This window comes from Cervus canadensis, chromosome 1 (assembly GCF_019320065.1).
Source record: "Cervus canadensis isolate Bull #8, Minnesota chromosome 1, ASM1932006v1, whole genome shotgun sequence".
Lineage (NCBI taxonomy): Eukaryota > Metazoa > Chordata > Mammalia > Artiodactyla > Cervidae > Cervus > Cervus canadensis.
In genome coordinates this window covers 112,925,127-112,942,601 of record NC_057386.1, presented here as the reverse complement: position 1 = coordinate 112,942,601, position 17,475 = coordinate 112,925,127, and the positions used below count along the sequence as shown (strand labels likewise).

Sequence of the window (17,475 nt, the reverse complement as noted above, 5' to 3'; positions counted from 1 at the left end):
GCCCTCACTAGTATTTACAATTAATTTAACAGACACAATTTATTAATTTTCTCCCTAGAACAACACACGTTGATGTTTTTGAAAAGACCCTGATGCTGGGAAAGATTGTAGGCAGGAGGAGAAGGGGGTGACAGAGAATGAGATGGTTGGATGGCATCACCAGATCAATGGACATGAGTTTGAGTAAGCTCCGGGAGTTGGTGACAGACAGGGAGACCTGGCATGCTGCAGTCCATGGTGTTGCACAGTGTAGGACACAATTGAGCGACTGAACAACAAGTTTCTGTCTCTATGGCTTTGCCTTTTCTGGACATTTCATATAAATGGAATCATCTAATATGTGGACTTTTTAAAAAAAAATATGTGGACTTTTTGTGTCAGACTACTTAGTGTAATATTTTCAAAGTTCACGTTTCTATGGTTAAATAATATTCCATTGTATGAATATACCACGTTTTGTTTATCCATTCATCAACCAGTCGATGGTAAGACGGTGTTTCTGTTAATATGGAAAAACCAACCTGCCAGCCGCACCAGCCTGAAGCTTGAGTCCCACCCTGCCCTCCTCGGGGTGAATACACACCTCAGTGTGAAGCCCCATCTGTTTCACATGATCCCATGCCTTCCCCTCAGTATGCCAGTCAGTGGTCCCTTTGGTTCATGAATCCTCGGAGACGTGAACCCCTTCACTTTCTCATCCATGCGTTTCACACCGATCTGAAGGCTCTCAAATGCTCATCCCTCAGTGTTCATCATTCTCTCATCTTTCTTCCCTTCCTTGGGTACCAAACATGGTCATGTACCACTGTTGCTTTGAATAGGAGATCTTTCAAGCTTGAGGAGATTTTTGCGCTCCTCCAGATTATAGTGAATGGAGAGGTCACAGTCTTAAGACTTTACATTCTGACAAATACACTGTTGCATAACTGCTGACCCCTGAACCACAAGGGGTTTCAGGGTGCTGACTTGCCCTCAGTTGAAAATCTGCATGTAGTTGATAGTCACTTCTCCTTATATCTGTTCCTCCAAATCTGTGGTTCTGCATCATTGGATTCAACCAGTTCCAATTGTGTAGGACTGTAGTATTTACTATTGAAAAAAATTTGCCTGTAAGTAGACCCACACACTTCAAACCCATGTTGTCCAAGGGTCAACTCTATAAGAAAACTTTAAAAACTGAAGGGAAGAAAATACAACAAAATTTCTGCCAAATCAGGGTCTGTTGTATGCTGGGATGAATAAGGTGAACTCCTGTTCATCCTTCAAAACCCTACCTGGACATGACCGTTGGAGGAAGCCTTCCCTAAGCCTCCAATGTGGGGTTCATGAATCCCTGGGAGTGACATTCATCCCTTGTCCTACAGTGGGTGACTGGGCATATTCCCCTCACTGGTACCTGTCAATTTATTTGTCTTGTCTGTCTCCTCCCCACCACATCTCCCCCTTTGGAGACAAAGGGTCTGCTATGACCTCAAGTCTGAGGCTGTAGGTACCAGAGTGAACCTGCTGCCCAAAGGGAAGCCCATGGGACAGCCAGAGCTTTACAGGGCCTGTGAGCTAGTGCTCGTGGTAACCTTCGAGCTAGATGTGATTTACTCCATTTTATTTATTATTTAAATTTTTATTTATTTATTTTGGCTGTGCCTTGCAGCTTGCAAGATCTTTGTTCCCAGACCAGGGATTGAACCCAGGCAAGGATAGTGAAAGTGCAGAATCCTAACCACTAGGCCACCAGGGAATCCCCTCATTTGCTCCATCTTAGACATAAGAAAGAGCTTCCCTGGTGGCTCAAATGGTAAAGAATCTTCCTGTAATGTGGGAGACCCGGGTTCGATTCTTGGGTTGGGAAGATCCCCTGGAGAAGAGAATGGCAACCCACTTCAGCATCTTGCCTGGAAAATCCCACGGACAGAGGAGTAGGGCTGCAGTCCGTGGGTTGGCCAAGAGTTGGGCACACCTGAGCAGCTAACACCCACACATACACACAGACAAGAAAACGGAGGTGGGGTAAGCCACTTGTCCATGGCCCAGGGCTGCCAAGGAAGCAGCCCCCGATGCAGAACCGCCCACCTCCAAAACGCCAGCAGCCGCAACGTGAGCTGATCGACATGACGCTAACAGTTTATGTATATGGAGCCCTCCCACGTGCTGCGTCCACACAAACCGTCTCCTAGAGCAACTCCATGAGCGCTCATCTCACAGACGAGGAAATGGAGGTGCTGAGCACCTATAAAACCTGCCAGAGGCTAATGAAGCTTACTGGGATCCGAATGCTGGGACCTGAAAGAATAACCATTGCCCAGCACGGCCCCGTGCCCCTGCCTCCCTCCTGCACCAGCGGCTCTCAGCTCCAGGGGGCCAGGTCCTCCACAGGACATTGAGCAAAGCTTGGAGACGTCTGGAGTTGTCGCAAGGGGTTGGGGAGGAGAGATGCTACTGGTACTCAGCGGGGAGAGACCAGGAAGGACGCTGAATGCCCGACCGTGAACAGGACGGCTGCCCCCGCCCGCCACAAAGACAGAGTCTGAGATGACCCGACTGCTCACATGTGCGCATGCGCGCGCACACACACACTACAGCATCCAGACCCACATTCCCATCCCCCATGGGCTTCCCCAGTGACTCGGTAAAGAATCTGCCTGCCATGCAGGAAACCTGGGTTTCATCCCTGAGTCAGGAAGATCCCCTGGAGAAGAGAATGGCAACCCATTCCAGTATTCTTGCCTGGAGAATCCCATGGACAGAGGAGCCTGGCAGGCTACAGTCCATGGGGTTACAAAAAGAGTGGGACACAACTGAGTCACTAACACAGGTAAAAGGGGAGGGGTGAGGAAAAATAATGCAAGCCCCGCCCACAAATGTACCACCGTCACCATTAACGTCATATTTATTGTTATTTAGCTGCTCAGGAAAACATATACAGGTATATACAATATGCATGAATACAGAAGACTGCACTTTACATATTTTTTTAAAAAAGAAAGAAAAAAATAACACTCAATTTCATGAGCTATTGTCACAGTCTTCCAACCAAGCATTTCAGAAATGAATTTCTTTTAAGAGTCAAAAAAGATTACAGGATTGCCTAACACACAGCAGAGTTAAGTTTCCATATTTTACATGTGCAATAACGTTTTCATATTCTTTCCCGAAGAGTTTTGCTATGCAGTACCGATTACCAGTGTTTGTGGAGTCTCATGGGTTGGGTGTGTTTTTAATTTGCTTTTATTCTTTCCATTAAACCAAATCTAGTGAAATAACATCCTTTTGCTTAAGGCTATTTTTAAAGCTGTTCCATTCTGGGGTCGTGGGGAGCGAGAAAGTTGAAAACTTCAGGGGTTTCCGAAGTTGCCAGGACCACGAGCTGATGGCCGTGTGCTGACGGCCTCAACACAGGGAAGGTCAAAGACAGAAGTCAAGACACTTGGCTCCCCGGCCTTAAGCAATTAAGGAGAAATCATTCCTGTTTAAGAAATAAAAGGGTGAAGCTCTCAAACAGCTGTACATTTCAGAATCAGAGGGGGCGTGGAGTTTTGCTCAGACTATGGCTGGCCCTCCTGCAGTCCATTGCAGGAGGGGACATTCCCTCCCCCTTTTTCTCCTTTCCTGGCAGAACCCGGGACTGGGTAAGCCCCCACCTTCTTCTCTCTGATCAGTCCACACCACCTGCTTCTGCCTGCCTTCTGCAGGGGCCAGGGTCAACCCAGGTCAAACTGCCCATGCAGGAACTCTGGACGGTCCAGACTCTGACCCCGAGCCAAAAGGGCCGGCAGGAGGAAAGACGAGGAGGGGGAAGTGGAAAGAGCCAGATTTTTCTGGATGCTCTTCTCCCTTTGCTAAAAAGTTCTTTGAAATAAACAATGTGGGTGTTGTATGGTGAGCTCAAAGCCTTCAGGTCACTTGCTAAAAAAAAAAAAAAAAAAAAGCTGGGTCTGTAAACTCTGGGGACCTGGGGCGGGGGGCGGGAGGAAGGATGGAGGGGGCGTGAGGCTCAAAATGGAGCATTTAGTAAGATGCTCAGAAATTGAAATCGAGCAGAAGATTTACGGATTTGGGTGACGTGGTATCAGCCACTCCTTGTCTGGCCCACCCTGGAATCTGGGCCACCCCCACCACCCCCGTGAATCACACAAGCCCTTCGCGGTCATCAGCAGCACCCAAAGAAAGCCTCCCCTGCCCACGCCAGGCCTCCGCTGACCGCTGCTCTGGGAGCGCCAGGTAAGAGGCCTCAGCTGGGTCCCTGCTCACCCAGCCGCTCCTTCACCTCTGCTCAAAGAAGTCATCCCTTCAGGAGATGCTCAGGATGTGGCTCTGGTTTTGCAGCAGGCTGAGATTACACCAAAAGCGGGAGGGGGGATGCCGGGGTTTGAAAAAAAATAAAAACGCCCAAGAATCAAAGTCACTAGTTGCAGTCCCTTTCTCTCCCCTCTAGCCCTCGGGAGTCTGCAAACTCCTCCAAAGAAGACACACAGGCTGGAAGGAGGAAAGGGAGCTTGGCCGAGAAAGCCTAGGGGCTCCTTTACTCAATGAGCTCCTCCAAAAAGTGCTGGTCCCTCCCCGGGATGGGGGGCGGCCCAGAAAGGGGAGAAGTGGGGGATAACCCAGAAACCACTCCTTCTTGCCCCAGTGCCTGGTTGGCAACAGACGTCGGGAAAGGTCAAGGCTGAGACCTGACCCTTCAGCTCCAACAACACCCGAAACCCAGCAGACCTGGCCCAGAGCAGGGCGGGAGCCTGCCATCATCCCCATGCGGATCAGGGATGCTCCGCACAGCATGAAAATTCAGAGCCTGAGCGTTTGGTGCAGAGGCCCAGAAAAGGAGAGAAAACACCACAGTCGAATATTCCAACTACTTCCCACAGAAGCAGGCTGGACACGTCATCACCTCCATCGCAGTGAAAGGCAGCTCCCGGCAGAAGAGAGAAAGGAGCTGAAGGCTGAGCGTGTGTTTGTAGGAACGAAAATATATATGTCTATTTTCTTAGGGAACAGACAAAACAAAATCTCAGGCGGAATACCTAAGGGGGGCATTAATTGTTTGGCTCCTGCCTCACTGATGACAGTTGGGTGTCAATATATAATATTGTGATGACAATTTGACTCTCACCCGGCAATATTCCAGAACTACTATTCTCCAGGATTTCCATTTTAATAAGCAGTGAACAAAGCAAAAGGAAAAAGAAAAAAAAAAAAAAGGAAGTGGGGAGGTACAAGACTAAAAGAGAATTAAAAAGGAAAGCAACTCTTGTCTTATTATGAAATAACAATACTTGGACATACAGCAGCACGAAAATAAAACAAGGAAAGAGGTCATCTAAAAAAACGTATGCCAAGATTACAGAAAAGAAAATGGGAATTATCTAGCAGGAAAAAATGCTTCAGCAAAAGTTTGCTAACTGCAGAAGGGTTAACACTGGTAACATACCGTGGCGGACGAGTTTCTTTTTTTAAAAAAATTTTTTGAGGTTTTTTTTTTTTTTTTTCCCCTTTAAATTAACCCCTTCCGGTCCATATGCCACTAAGCAGGTACCAACCTAGAAAAAAAAAAAAAATCACCCACTCAGCAATAGTGGCCCTTTCGAATTCACATGGTGGGGGTCAGTAGGGTGGGGTCAGGTGAAGGGGGAAGAGGAAAGAGAAAGTGAGGAGGGGAGGGCCTGGTGGGGGAGGGGGTATTTCTTGTCACTTCAAGTCAGGGCGGCCACGAATGTCCCGAATCTGTTGGAAATGTCGGAGTGCAGGGACCGCCAGGTGGGCACAGAGGCTCGGGCCTTGGCATCACCCACGTCGTCTGTGCAGTGGACAGACAGGCACTGCAAGTGGCTGCCGGGCTGGGGCGCCAAGGCCTTGTTCGCAGGAAGGTCGTGGGCTGCAGAGAAAGAAGGAAGAGAGAATGTTAGCAGCTTGCTTGATTCTGCAAGAGGCCCTGATGGGGACAGAGAGGCAGAGGCAGGAGAAGAGAGGACAAGTCCAGGCCCTTTTTTTTTCATGCCTAAAGATAGTCTAAGGAGATCTAAAGTCACTTGGTTTGAATCCTCCTGCTATTGCCTTTGACTTGGGCTGTCACGCTTTAGCCAAGGGAAGACCCCTCCCTCTTGGGTCTATTTTCCCCCACCACCTTGGAAAATAGAAGAGTTAGGCAGGATAAACACAGGGTTTGCCCATCTCTGATGGACTAGAGTTCCCAAAAGATTAACTGCTCCTGAAGTAAGTTGGGAAGGCTTCCTGGAGGAGGCATATCTCAACTGGGTGTTGAGGGATATGTAGGAGTTCATCAGATGCAGTGAATTAAATAAGAGTGGGGAGGATCATCCAGGTCTAGAATATAACCCATTCTCTTGTCATCTGCTGGACAGACATTTGCTAAGGGGCTGCTATGCGCTGGGAACCCCCTTATGAAGTGCCAAACTGCTCAGAGCAGTAGAGACTAAGAGTGTGGACTCCCCAGCCACATGAGTGCCTTTGCCCATCCCCAGCTGCTGCATGAAAAGACTTTCGGTGACAGAGGTAAGGGAATCTACTCCTCTCCTACACCCTCAATGAAAATCCCCTCAATTTCCTTCTCATTCAGTCATACAGCACCAGAAACAGCACAGACCATAATCATGCTTTGATTAGACATCCTTGAGGGGAAAGAAATTTGACAACCATTCACACCTATTGTAAATTATATTAGAAGACAACAGGAATTGGGAGTCCTAGGGCAGGGAAGGAAGACAGCAGTCATTTCAGAGGACTTCTAATTTACTGTTGCCCAGTGACCCATAGTTCTGTTCTGAGGCCTATTAAATCATGATTATTCTCATTGTTTCATTTTCAGAGCCTGACTCTCAGAGAGGCAAGGTGACCTGCCCAAGGTCACACAGCCAGCAAGGAGCAGAGTTGGGTTTGAAGACAGACTGATAGTGAACTCCTGACTCAGCAAAAGTGAGAAGAGCTGGCATTGGGGGCGGGGGCCCAGCTCCAGCCGAGGGAGCACACCCAGATACTGAACTCCACGACCGGCCCATCCTCCTCAGCACACTATGGAGGCCCAGCCTGGGCCCTGCGCCAGGCAGGAGTCACCCCACCCATCCCGCCCTCTGGGATCCGGGGCGGTAGAGGGGGGGAGGCTTCCCCCGAGAGCTGAGCCACAGCCTGCAGAGAACAGCCCTCCCAGAGGGACGGGCCCAGGCAGCCGAGGCCAGGCATGACTAACTGGGTTTGGGGTCCCCACCCTGAAGCCCCAAAGACATCCAGCTTGGGGACCTGCGTTCTTGGGAGGAGCTGAGGCTGGGAGGGAAGATTCTCTCCTGTGCCTCTTCTTTCCTTCATTCGATTATGAAGCCTTCACTGGGACCCTACTATGTGCCAGGCATGGTGGTGAGCCTGCAGATTCCAGCAGGGAACAAGGCACTTTCTTCCTCCTCCTCCTCCTGCATCTGACAGTAAGGCTGGGAAAACAGCGTCAGAGCCCAGTCACTTTGGAGTCAGAGACTGAAGCCTGAATCCCAGCCCAAGCGCTGTGTGCACAGGGTCTGACACTTTGCCCTCTCTGACCCTCAGTTCTATTCACTGGTAAAGTGGGGGTGATGCTGTCTCCCTCAGGGTCTTGTCACAGGTGTCCTGGCACACAGACACATCCCCAGGCAGGGCTTATGAGACTGTCATTCATGTCTGGGGTTGGGGAAGCAGTCCTTGCAATCATCTAGAAGCCTTCAAGCCTGGTCCCCTCCTTCAGACTGGCCAGCTGGGAGTGTTCCTGCCCATGAAACGGGAGTCTTTGCCCATTTTGTGGGCGGGAAAGCTGAGACTAAGATTTCAAAGTCAGTGAGAGGTGGTGGAGCTGGGATGCTGTGACCTCAGGAAGCTAGAGACACCAAATTCGGGGTCCCCTTGCTCCGAGCAGGCCCTGGATTTCAGCCACGCTGATGCACAGCCCTCACTCACATCTCCGCTCTTGAGCCCACGCTTGCCTTGCTTCCGGTGACACCCTGCTGCTTAACACCGTTGTGGGTATTTTGTTCTGAGCATTGCAAGATCTGGATTTGGGGGAAGAAGTAGCATCTATCAGAGGGCGGGGAGAGAGAGAGAAATTCTGAAAGGAGTTCCTTACTTCACACATATTATTCCAAGAAGCCAACACAGCAACGTTTGTGCCCATTTTACAGGTAGGAAACAGAGACCCCTGCCAAAACTTGCAACAGCTAAAGAAAGACAAGACCCAGACATCAGCTCCGGATCCCCAGCTTCCTGGCTCTGCGGCTGACGCACCAGAAAGGCAGACACAGAAGGGCCAGGACACTCACAGGAGCTGGGTTTGCTCAGCTGGTTCCAGATTGCTCCAAATGGCCACGTTTCCTAAAGATGCTCTCTTTCCAAGACGCAGACAACTGAAACGCAGGCAGTGCGCCAAAACCAGAGACAGCTGCTCTTCTTCCTTGGGGTGGATTTAACGAGGGCGTGGCAGGCACACAGCTGAACACATCCATGTATTATCTAATTCCATCCCCCAGCAAGCCCAGCAGCAGGGGGACCCTTCTGCCCACTTGAGAGGGGGCACCTGGGGCTCAGAGAGGGTGAGGGGCTTGCCTGACATCACAGAGCACGGACACCGGATCTCCCAGCCTCTCTGCTGGGGACAAGTGAGCGAGTCTGGTATCCACGGGGAACGTTTCCAGCAGAGAATATGACTCTTCAGTTCTCGACAACCTAAGCATGACCAAACTCATCTTCCCGCCGGGTCCATTCCAGCTGGGGGGACCCAACACGCCCTCGGACCGCGGCTCCCCTGGGCTGCCGATAAAATCAGTCCTGCAGGAGCCGCCTCAAGTCAGGGCCTGCCCCGGCCCGGGGTGGGGAGGGGCCCTCCATCCCCCCTCCTCGGGGGCAGCAGATGGGCCAGCCCCCACGCCAGGGCCCAGAGATAAAAGCTGCCCCCCTCACCCAGCTCCCAGGGTTGGGAGAGACCCTGGGGTTACTCAGCGCCCGGCACTAACAGATACCGCAGAACCGCTGGGTGTTGTCCTGTTTTCCCTTGTTGGCTGTCGGCTTCGTGGGGGAGGGACGGGTCTGGCCTGTTCTGCTCAGCTGGGCCCCGGGCACGCTGACTGTGAAGGGACTTTCAGCCCCATTTGGCAGATGGGAAGACTGAGGCCCCAAGGGACAGGGAGCTGCCCAGGGCTCACCTGAGGCTAGGTCGCCAGCTCTGAGACCCGCCCTCTCCTTTCAGCCCGGGATTCCTCGAAGGGGCAGGCTGAGATGGAACCCCAGATCCTCCAATCTGGGCCACTGGCCCCCTGCTGCAGGGCCTCAGCTTCCTCATCTATAATTTAGGGGAGGCGGGGGTGGGTGGTGATTCCCACGGGCCTGGCTCTAGGCTGCTGGAGGAGGCCATGCAAGAGAAAGAACTGGGCTTCCCTGGAGGCTTAGCGGTAAAGAATCCACCTGCCAATTCAGGAGACACGGGTTCGACCCTTGGTCCAGGAAGGTCCCACATGCTGCGGAGCAACTAAGCCCATGCGCCACAACTACTGAGCCTGTGCTCTAGAGCTCGGGAGCCGCGACTACTGAAGCCCGAGAGCCCGGGAATCTGTGCTCCACAAGAGAAGCCACCACCACGAGAGGCCTGAGCACCGCAACTAAAAATACCCCCTGCTTGCTGCAGCTAGAGAAAAAAGCCCGCACAGCAACGAAGACCCAGCACAAACAAAACGAAGTAAATAAATCAAATTACGGATGGGGGAGGACTTACTAAAATTTTTTCTTATAAAAGGGGAAGAGCTGCTGACACCCTGCCTGTGGGGTCAGTTCCTGAGGCACGGGTGGCATCGACTCAAAATTATAACCACGCGGTGCCTCGCCCTGGGCAGCCACAGGGGCTGAGATGAGGGGCTTCCGGCTCATAGGACAGGATGGCATGCCTGCCCAGCAAGGAAGGACCGAGGGGCAGTTTTTAAGGTCACCCCCCTAATTGGCCGGGCTTCCCAGGTGGTGCAGTGGTTAGGAATCTGCCTAGCCAATGCAGGAGATGCATGAGACGTGGGTTAGATCCCCGGGTAGGGAAGATCCCCTGGAGGAGGAAATGGCAACCCACTCCAGTATTCTTGCCCGGAGAATCCCATGGACAGAGGAGCTGGTGAGATAGAGTCCATGGGGTGGCAAAGTCAGACATGACCGAATGAGCACACAGGCACCCTAATGGCCGGAAGGTACCATCTGAGTCCGCACGCGCAGGGCAGGGCCTGAAGCTGGGATGCCTCGCTTCTCCTCTCCCTGAAGGCTCTCCCCACCCCTTCCCCCTGTGCACAAGCCCTGGCTGAACCATCCGGCCCGTTCTCAGCCACCCCTCCCTAAACGCCACCGACCTGGTATCACCCTACCCAGATACCAGCTGCTTCGGGCTCGCCAACACAAGGCCACGTCGGATTTTGTCTTCAGCGTTTCCCCATCCCGTAAATTCCACAAAGGGAAGACGGAGAGAACCTTGAGCCGGTGCCCAGAAAGTGACCGCGTGAATAATGGATGGAATTCCACTCCTCCGGTGGGTTCCGCAACCATCGTGGCCTGCCGACTGCGGAAAGTGGGACTTTCGGGCACGTCACCCCTTTCAGCTCTCAGAACCTCAGTCCCAGGAAATGGGGGAAATAATCAGACTGGCCGTCACGGAGGCAGGGATGAGGATTAAGTGAAATGATCCATGTAAAGTGCTTAGTACACAGGGTTCCTGCCATCGCCAAGAGGACTGCCCTGTGCGGTTGTGGACCGGCCCTGCAGGGACCGGCAGGGCTTGGGACGGCTGGTCGGAACGCTAACGGGGATGGCTGGGTGAACCTTGGGCTGGCCGGCAGCGGCTGCGGTGAAAGGGAGAAGGGAAAAGATGCGCCTGACTTTACCTGGGGATGTCTCGTTGTTAATTTCACTTCCAGAGGTGCCGCCCACGGAAGGGGGCTGGGTGTTTCTTTTTTTAATGTCAGCAAAGCAGGCCTTGTCACTGCTTTGCTCTGCACTCAGTATCCTCAGGACTGGGCTCCAATCTGGGTGAGCCATGTGCTCAGGCATCCAGAATTCTGGGGGGTGGTAGCTGCCTCCCACCTCCCACCAAACCCCCCAAGCCCCCCAGGGCAGCTTAAGTGCTGCCTCGGCGGTACCCACAGCCACCACTTTGTTCTTGAACCCTCAAAGAGGGGACTTTGACTGGTCACCTCCTGTTCTTCAGCACCCCCTCCCCAGAAGGAAGGCCAGATTATGGGGGTCAAGGGTGGGCTCCAGGTAGCACCGGGGTCAGAGGCCCCCCTGGATGCTAATTCAGGGTGTGGCCTAAGCAAGGGGCTGTAAAACAGGAAACTATTCATGGGCTTGGAGGAGAAAGTGCAATCCCATGGGTGAAGACTTCAGCACGTGATTCGCCCTCAGAAAAGGTTAGCTGCTCTTAGGATTTTTATAATACTCACGACAGTTGAACAGCCCGGGGCTTTGGAGGCAGGCAGAGCTCGTACTGCCGAGCGCCGGCCCTGTGCCGTGGGGCAGTTTCTTTGTCTCCTCGGGGGCCAGGGGCCTGCCCCGCCCCCTGCCCGCCCGAGGCTGGGGGTTGGGGTGCCCCTCCAGGGTACAATCCCAGGCAGAGAGGCAAATTAGAATTCCGAGCGTATTTTTAACTTGAAGCTTATGTAAGGAGCAGTGTGGGCCCCAGAACACAATAGCGAATGACTCTTGCCCGGCTCACCAGCTCACCCTCGCCGGATTCCGACAAAGGGAAATGTATTTTGGTTTTTCCTTTATTTGGACCTGGAAGGGACGGGGTGCAGGGCGGGGGGAGATGCTGGTGTCTGTGACAGCTGCCACTCAGCTAGGGACTGGGCCTCTGGGCCTTGAAGCAGAGCCGGCAGGCCTGGAAGGCAAGGGCTGAGGCGCTGAGCCACCCGTTCTCAGCACCTCTGTCCTGAAGCCCGGGAGTCCCTTAGGGCCCCTAGACACATCCACGTCCCCCCACAGACGCTCCTAGCTCCTAGTCCGAAAGGCCAAGCCATTGCGCCCAGCCTAATGCTGGGCGTCAGTCTTCTCCAAGCTTAAAGTCCAGCACCAGGGGAGGAAGAGCCTGCCTCCAAACTTCACCATCCACTTCCCTCCCGCCCTGCTGCCCCCACCCCAGCCCAGGCCCCCACACCTGCCTGCAGTGGCCACCTTGCTGCTCTGTCTGCTTCCACACTGGCACACACGCCCCTCTTCCCCGAGAGCCAGGTGAGAAACTCTAGAACGCCAACCAGAACAGCCCCTCCCCTCCTGCTGAAACCTTCCATGGCTCCCCAGTGCCCCCAAGACAAAACCTCCAGCGTCCCATGACTTCGCCTGCTGCCTTCTTGGGCCTCCAGCCTCATCTCTCAGCTACAAAGCCTCTCACAGAAGCCTGATCCTTCCCACCTCCACCCCTCTGCTCCTGCTGTTTCTTTTGCCTTGAACACCCCCTCTCCCCAACCCTGCTCCTCACCTCTGCTGACTCCTACCATCGACCTGGCTTGTCAGCCTCATGGTGATGTGTCCCCAACTCCCCCCGCTTGCAGATGGCACCCCTGCCACCAGCCATAATAACAGGAATGATGCCACCAGCGACTGCCCCATGGGCTACAGCAAAGTGGCATCACACCTCCCCCAGCAGAGAGGGAATCCCGACTTCCCAGCCCCTTATCAACAGGTCACCAAAGATGGAAAACACCATGGGGAAGCTTGGGAATCAGATGACCTGATGTCTGCATCTCAGCCCCTGGCACTTTCCCCAGCCTCCGCTTTCCCATCTGTAGAAGGGGTAACATTCCCACCAGTAAAGTTCAGAGAAGCCTGCCCTGGACAGAGTCCCCCGAGAGCCAACACACCCAAAGGGCTCCCCACGGTCTCTCTGGGCGCTGGCACACAGTGAGCACCTGATAAAGATTCGTGAAATATTTAAATGAATTACTCACATTCCCATCGCCCAGCTCTTTGGAAAAGACCCTGATGCTGGGCAAGATTGAGGGCGGGAGGAGAAGGAGATGACAAAGGATGAGATGGTTGAATGGCATCACTGACTCAATGGACATGAGTTTGAGTAAACTCTGGGAGTTGGCGATGGACAGGGAGGCCTGCCATGCTGCAGTCCGTGGGGTTGCAAAGAGTGAGTGACTGAACCGAACTGAAATGAGTAGATGCACAAGCCCCCAGATCTTTCTATCCCTTTGGGATGGTCAGACTTTACATTCAGTGAAGGCAGGAGGGTGAGGTAGGTGCCCTCTGAAAGCAAGGGACACTCAGACACACTAACATACACTGACCTCAGGCTCCCTACGGGACTGGGCCTCGGGCCAGTCTCGCTGGACCAACCCAACACCCGGGGAGAGGAGGCATTTTACAGGGGAGGAAGCGGAGGCTCAGAGAGGGAACGTCACTGGCTCACAATCACACAGCTGATTGTGTGATTGCGGCAGAGCCAAGGTCACCCTCAGGTCTGTCTGACGCCAAAGTCACAGGAGGAAGCAAGACGCCCCAGCCAAGGGGCAGGGACACCCTCTCTGTCCCCATCACTCCCGTTCCCACCCCGCTCCCCCAGTCTCTCTTTCTCTTGTCCACGCCCTCCCTCCTCGTCCTCGTCTCCTCTCCCCCCTCCCTCCCTCCCATTCTCTCTCTCCCCGGATCAGCGCTCCCCTTTCAAGGAGAGGACCCTGCAAGACACAGATGGACTGAACGACCCCCGGGGATAGAGCAGCCCAGGACAAAACCCGAGACTCCCATTCAGTAACTTCTCCGTGGACGCTGACCCAGCGTTTCCACACCAGCCCCTTCAGACTGGGGGGCAGGGAGGCAGGACACAGCCCCACACAGCGGGGGGCTCCTGAGGAGGCAGGAAGGGCCCCCTACCAACAATCGGGAGGCCCCACGAGTGTGAGGAAGGGGCCTCGCTCCAGCCGCTGGGGCGGCTCTGTCTGGGGAGAGCCTCAGCCAGGCCCCTGGAAGCCTTCGGAAATTAATTGGAGTTGACTTGGCTGAGGGCAGCTGTCATTTAGATTGAGAACTGGCCGAGGGCTCCACTGAGGCGAAGCAGAGAGGGCATCGCTGGGACCAGGCTGCTGAGAGCTGTGGGGAGGGGTGGGCTGGGACTGGGGTGGGGGGCTGAATTCTGGGGACCCTCCCCAGCCCCAGAGGAGGGGGCACCAGGGCGGTGGGTGAGCCCCAGAGCCCTCTCCCCAGCCTGAGCATCTCCTCCAGGCTCCTCCTCCCGGCGCCTGCAGCCACGTGGCCAGTGACCTGTGACGGATGGAGCCCTGTGCACCCCCCGGGCCTCTCCCGGCCTGCCGGCTGCCGAGATGTGACAGGCTGGGGGCTGCTGAGCCCACCCCTCAGCCTGCACCTTCCTTCCGACAGCGTCCACGGGGGCCCACTAAGGCTGCTTGGGCATAGCGCATCCAGAGCGCTGGGCTTCAGGGTTGGCTTCGGGGATGTTCACCTCTCCCTGCCTCAGTTTCCTCATCCTTGGTATGGGACGGGAGACAGTATTCTTCTCACAGGGCCGTTGGAAGAGTCCCGTGATAATGCGAGCAGAGTGCTTAAAACACTGCCACGCACCAAGGGTGCCCAAGGAATAGTAGCTGCTGTTAGTACTTCTACTATGATTATTCCCTTGTGGCTCAGCTGGTAAAGAATCTGCCTGCAATGCGGGAGACCTGGGTTTGATCCCTGGGTTGGGAAGATCCCCTGGAGAAGGGAAAGGCTACACATTCCAATATTCTGGCCTGGAGAATTTCACGGACTGTAAAGTCTGTGGGGTTGCAAAGAGTCGGACACGACTGAGCTACTTTGACTTTACTTCTTCTTCTCTATGATTATTACACTGGAGATTCACTCCAGCCCTGTCTCTAACACAGCCGTTCCCACTCTGTTTTCTAACCTTCTCATCCACAATTCACCCCCCTCCCCATGACACTGGACCCAGTGCTGTGTGCCCCTGGGCAGGACACTGTCCGTCTCTGAGCCCCAGCGTTCCGCCTGTACACTAGGGACAACGTAACATGAGGGCCGACACCTCACTGAGCTCCCCCACTCTGCCCGGTGTGCGGTAAGCCATTCAACCATTATCTTTAGAAAACAAGACAAATCTACATCCATGTTTCTAAAAGAATTAGAACCACGATGCTGTCAGCACATGAGAAGAGAAACCAGATTCAGTGACAGGTCTCAATTTTTAAAAATAAGCTTCTGAAACGCAGATGCTTTGGGTGGAGGATCTTGGGGGCATCTGCCCTGGTCATCCATCCACCGGAGAAGCTCTGAGATCTTCCTGCGTCGGGTCGGCGGGAGAGCAAGTGGCCTTCATGGCCAGGAAACTTCCCATAGCGATGCTGTGTCCCACAAAAGGGCTCTGCTTGGGGGTCAGTCAAGGGACAGTCATGCCCTTTGAAGACAAAAGCTTAGGTTCAAATGCCAAACCTGTCAGTGTCAGGCTGTGTGGTCCACAATCAGCTGCCTCGTCTCCCCGAGTCTCCTAAAAAGTCTTCCTCACCTAAAAACTGAGTCTGGCCATTGCTGCCTTGCAGAGAGGGGATGAAATGCCTGGTACCCAGGGTATGTTCAATATCTGGTTACCATGACCATCTCCCCAAACCAGGCCGGGGGCAGCTGGTAAGAGGGAGTCCTTGAGACAGTGATAATGACATGATGACGAGCTAAAACATCACAAGCAAATGCGTGTTCCCGGCTGAGTGCTGGGTGCTGGGCTCAGAGAGCCCCCGGAGATGAGCTGGAAAACACGTAACTGCAGAACAGAGATGATCCCTGGGTGACGGGTCAGGACCCGGGAAGACTTTGCAGAGTGGGGACATGCTAGGGGGGCTTGAGGGTGAGTATAAAGCTCTGCCTCAAGAGAAGCAAGAGGGGAGCTCCAACCCCACCATGACGGCCTCAGAAGAGTAAGAGGTCAGCCCAGACACCCTGATTTAGGGCCTGGGGGACACAGAGGAAGAGGAGGCTGCAAAGTTCAACTGGAGTCAGTCGTGGAGGACTGGAGACTCTGAGAGAGGAGTCTGGCTTTGTTCCTGCAAAGGAGACCCGAGGAAGATTTCCACACAGGGGAGGAACTTCGGGAATCTGTCAGAATTAATAAGAGGCTTGCACCTTCTCCATCCTAGCCCTGACACAGGACACCCGACTAAGAAACTCTTTCCCTCTTTGCAGACGAGGTCCCTTGTTCCCCAACTCTAAGCAAGTGCAGGGATCAGATGGCAGACCCATGAGAACGATACTCAGAGATCGCTGGTCCAACTGGACCTGCCATTCCTCCCTGGCATCTTCTGAGTCAGACGCCTGTAACCCAAGTCCCCAAGGAATCCAGCTCGGGTCCTAACCGCAACCCTGCCATGCCTCAGGTGGACCCCGCATGAGACTCCACCTCTCTGTGCTTCCGGATCCCCTCGGCACAATGGATGTGATCACTGTGCCTGTGCTTTTACATCGCTGAATCCTCCCCGAGGACTCAGGTGGGGAAACTGAGGCACAGTGGGGCAGAACTGCACCCCGGGTTATCCACTGATGAGCAGAAGGGTTGAGGGCAAGTTACCTGATCCCTCTGCTTCTCAGTTTCCCCATCTGTGAAAAGAGATCCTATAGCAGCTGGGCAGTGCTGCTGGGTGATGGACAACTGATAGAATTAACTAATAGACAAGAGCTGGTTAGAGAAGGCAATGGCAACCCACTCCAGCGTTCTTGCCTGGAGAACCCCAGGGACGGAGGAGCCTGGTAGGCTACCGCCTATGGGGTCGCACAGAGTCGGACATGACTGAAGCGACTTAGCAGCAGCAGCAGTTAGCACCTATCATGTGTTTGTTCTTTTAAACTCACTCCTTCCTCAGCAGAACCTTGGAGGGCAGCTGCTACTCAGCCCATTTCACAGATGAAGAACCAGCCAGCGTTAGCATATTACAACCCCTGGGGTGAGTCCGGCCCACTGTCTATCTTTATAAATAAAGTTTTATTGGCACATAATAATGCTCAAATGTTTATATTTTGTCTATAGCTGTTTTCATGCTATAGTATCAGAGCTGAATCACTGTGACAAGAGGTTGTATAACCCACAAACCTAAAATATTTACTATCAGGCCCTTTACAGAGAAAGTTTGCCAACCCTTGAATCTAAGGCTTAGAGGGGTGATATCACTTGTCCAGGTTCACACAAGTCAGAAGGAACAGCCAGCTACCCAGGAGGCGCTCAATGCATGCTCCCAAGAAAGGTATTTGTGTGCCAACAGCACTGCTGATCTGCGAAAACTCACATGGTGATGTGTGGGGAATCAGAAATGTCCTCCCCATTCATAAGGTCCCGGTTTACCTTCTCTGGCCATGGAAGAAACTGACCTGCCTTCCTACTTAAAAATTAATGACACAGTAAAAATGTTGCTTGTAGGGGAGAGGGGTTGTTGTAAAAAAGAAAACAAAACAAAAAAAAACATTCTTGTGGGAAGTCACTGTATAGCACAG

General features: G+C 53.4%; 1 protein-coding gene across 1 annotated transcript in view; it reads right to left on the bottom strand.

Moving 5' to 3' along the window:
• Positions 1 to 2,869: 2,869 nt before the first annotated feature.
• MN1 (MN1 proto-oncogene, transcriptional regulator) overlaps positions 2,870 to 17,475 on the bottom strand; it is a 49,646-nt gene continuing 35,040 nt past the window's right edge. The window contains exon 3 of the mRNA XM_043437767.1: positions 2,870 to 5,869. Within this exon, the coding sequence (XP_043293702.1) occupies positions 5,688 to 5,869 (182 nt within the window). The 3' untranslated portion in view covers positions 2,870 to 5,687. The remainder of the gene's footprint in view (positions 5,870 to 17,475) is intronic.